Source organism: Meleagris gallopavo, chromosome Z (genome assembly GCF_000146605.3).
Source record: "Meleagris gallopavo isolate NT-WF06-2002-E0010 breed Aviagen turkey brand Nicholas breeding stock chromosome Z, Turkey_5.1, whole genome shotgun sequence".
NCBI classification, from domain to species: Eukaryota; Metazoa; Chordata; class Aves; order Galliformes; family Phasianidae; genus Meleagris; species Meleagris gallopavo.
Window position 1 is genome coordinate 42,894,145 of NC_015041.2, and position 3,535 is coordinate 42,897,679.

Below are 3,535 nucleotides of genomic sequence, written 5' to 3' on the forward strand. Positions count from 1 at the left end.
TTTTGCTGGAATCTTTTTAGTTCTGATCCTATTCTACTGATGGATTGTACAAGTTTTGTTCCTGTGTGACACAAGGCAAAAATCAGTTATGAGTAGGTGTATTTCTCAAAAGCAGATCTTGCATATGTTTAGATGAGTCTAGGTAAGAGTTATATCTAGTTAAGTCTCTAAATCTCAGGCACTACACCATGATTGCTTCAGGAGTAATGTATTGGATTGTAGCAAGGTTTTTTTCAGTAGCAACGCTATACTCCATGATCTATTCCACCTCAAGCTAGACTATATCCTGGGTACTGAATCCTGAGGCTGGATGCACTATCTAGAAGGCATCACTGTTCAAAAACAAAACAAAAACCAAAAAACATCTTACGGACCCTGCCAGTGCAGAACAGAATACAAAATCTGATTTTATTAAATAAATGTGAATTCTGTTTATAAAACAGAATTTCAGGCTCATGGACATGTACAGTGGAGTATCTGTTATTTATCTGTTCTTCTCTGGTTCTTTCCTGCTATAAATTAATACTAGCTGTACAATTAATGAATATACCAATATCATGGTATAGCAGTGTACAATTAGTGAATATACAAATATTAAGGTACAACAGAGAGCTTGGCTATGATGTTATTACACCAAAGCGGAAACAGAAATGGTAGGTACACTCACCCATAACCTAGGCTTGCATGGGAAACTCTAGTAGAGCAGATCTCCAGAAGAGATCCTTCCTCACTGGTGGTCAGCTCTTAAATGGGTCTAGGAGAGGTGGAGCCAGGCTCCACCCCTTCCTGCAGCACAGGTGAGTTGCCTTCACCTGTGCTCCCACGGCTGTCTCACTGCTCGCCTCTGGTGATCAATCACAGGTTCAGGCCGTGATTCAGCAGCTCCATACACTAGCTAAACAATTTTAAGGGCTTTTCAGCTCCTTGAAAGTGCTTTTCAGTGCTACCAAAGTGGCACAGTTTATTTCAAACCATAAAAATCAAGTATGAGGTGATAAAATATATGAATATTTTTAAAAATAACATACTTTGATAAGAAAAATATTGAGATTGATTTTGACAGAGTGCTAAAAGGAGACAGTAGACCTGTAACATTCCTCTGTACGCTGTGGGTAAAATGGTATAAAATGCATTCATTCAGACTTATTTTCAGCACATTTGCAAATATGTTTTTTGACCTTGGACTTGGCAAACTCAGTTTTATATGATTTTGGTTACTGTGACTAAGATACCTGTTTGTATAATCCAGGGTAGAATGCACTCTTGAAGTACATATTTCCTTGGCAAAATCTCTTCAGGAAAATTTTACTACAGATATCACTTTGTTGTAGAAGTTGCTATTCCATGCTGATTTTGGCAGCTGTCAGTCTCCAAGGCATGACAATAGGCTTGTTAAACAGAACAGTGAATAAAATATTACTGAGCAGGGCCTTTTAGATGGCATTTAAATATTTCTGTAGTCTTTAGATATTGTAAGTAATTTCCTACTGTGAATAAAGCACTTAAAGCAGAAGGTCTTACTTTCAGAATATTGTAGCTCTATTCTTAATTGTCTTTGTATTTCTTTCGGTTGATAGATTTCAGTGGTTTCTTTCCGTACACATCTGTATACACTGGTTCTGGTTTATTTAGTAATACTTTGAACTTTGATACATGTAGGCTACATTGGAGAATACCACTGTCAAGTATTTGACATTGACCGGATGCTTTGTTAGTATCGCATTTTAAAAACTACAGGAAAACTGTGAACATGAAGCAGTTTGGTGAAAAACTCAAGCTGAATACTATATTATGAATATTCTTTACCACCGCATGGTAGTTCACTCCTTCCCTCCATAGTGTTACGGGAAAGAGAATCAAAAGAAAAGATTGAGGTAATTATGAAATCATAGGGTTGGGAGGAGCCTTAAAGATCATCTGCTGTGTAAGGAAAGCTTGATAAGAACTTTATAAAAACAGATGGAAGGAAGAAAAAATAATAAAAAACTAATAACAAAATGAATAAACAAAACTATTAATGCACAATGCATTTGTTCCCCACCCTTTGACTGATGCCCATCCAGTCCCTGAGCGGCTGGAGCCAACTCCCCCAGTTTTATAGTTCTTATGGCATGAGCCATCCCTTTAGACAGTTGGGGTCACCTGTCCTGGGAAGTTGTGACCTCCTCAGTGTCAGGACAGTGCAAAAACCAGAGAAACCCTGAGCTCTCTGCAGGCAATGTTCCACAACATCTAAAATATCAGTGTGTTACAACCTCTATTTTGATTCTAAATCCAAAACACAGAGCTGGTACTAAAAAGAAAATTAACTCCATCCCAGCTGAAACCAGAACATGCATTTGCAGATACGTGACTCAGTTTGCTAAAAATAGTTTATGTAAACAGAGTGGAGCTGTTGTCACTTATAATCACCTTGAATAAACAGATGCAGATTTGATTTCTGGGTTCTAACAAAGTTCAAAGAAGTTAAATTTGTATTTTCAGCTAATAGTACAAAAAGTACGATTGATCACTTATTCTTTCAAGAAAGTGTTTCCCTAATCTGTATTGCAAACTGCAGTTCCGCTTTTGCTTTCAGACATATCAATTAGATATTGACTTAGAAAGTTTGTGCCATCCTTTTATCTTTTCAGGAGGGGAAAAATAAAAAGTGTGTGCACAAGCTCTCATCCATTAGTTGTCTCTTGTCCTGGGAGACTGTGGCAAGAATTTAGAATTATTTTAGACCCCCCTGGGGGAACCCATGAAGGAAAATACATTCTGTACAACATGGTGTGCTTACTGCCCTCCTTTTGGGCTATTTTCCAGCCTGTTTCTGGCTTCACTGTTGATGGCAGTCAGGGCAGAATTACCACTGTATCTTGTTACTTTGAACTGACTGTAAAGGACATTCATGATTTTAGGTAATAGCAATAGAAGCACGGAAATTTCAGGTTATTTCAGTTCAAAGTTGAACTGCAAACACTATTCTATTCTTGTAACCTGTAGACCTGCAAAACAAAATAATGGTTTCTAAAAATTCAGTATTCACAATTCAGAATAAAAGAATTGAAACAAAAGTACAACTAAAAATACATTTTCTAGTAATATTGTACTTGCCCAAGCAGTACTTGGAAATAAAGACTCCTTCCTTTAGACAGCTCTTCTTTAACTTCAGGTCATCCAACTTGCAGTAGTAGTAAGTAGTAAATCATTCATTACTTTGGATTTGTATTTCCGAAAATTTTCAGTAGCATGTTTTTTGTTTTGTCTACAGTATATTTTTCTGGTGCATCGCTTTCCTACAAACTGCATGTATCTCTCTGAGATGCTGACAGTCAGTATTGTCAAATATTTCCTGAATAAAATCTATAAAAAGATGTCATGTGTACCCTGGTGATATTTTAAGATACGTATGAATCTGGGTACCTCTAAGTTTTATGAAATAAGTTAGATACCGAAACACCTCAGTCCAATGAATATGTAAAACTATCAAGTCATCTTATAAAATGACATTTAAAAGCCTTTGAAATGGAAGGAATGTACTATTTTCACT

General features: G+C 36.6%; 1 protein-coding gene across 2 annotated transcripts in view; it reads left to right on the forward strand.

Annotated features, from left to right (window-relative positions):
- FBXL17 (F-box and leucine rich repeat protein 17) overlaps positions 1–3,535 on the forward strand; it is a 172,953-nt gene that overhangs the window by 94,715 nt on the left and 74,703 nt on the right. The window contains exon 7 of one of the 2 annotated variants that reach the window (XM_031557340.1): positions 2,216–2,247. The exons of the other annotated variant lie outside the window; for it this stretch is intronic. Coding sequence (XP_031413200.1) covers positions 2,216–2,247 — 32 coding nt within the window. The remainder of the gene's footprint in view (positions 1–2,215; positions 2,248–3,535) is intronic. 2 annotated transcript variants of the gene reach the window in all.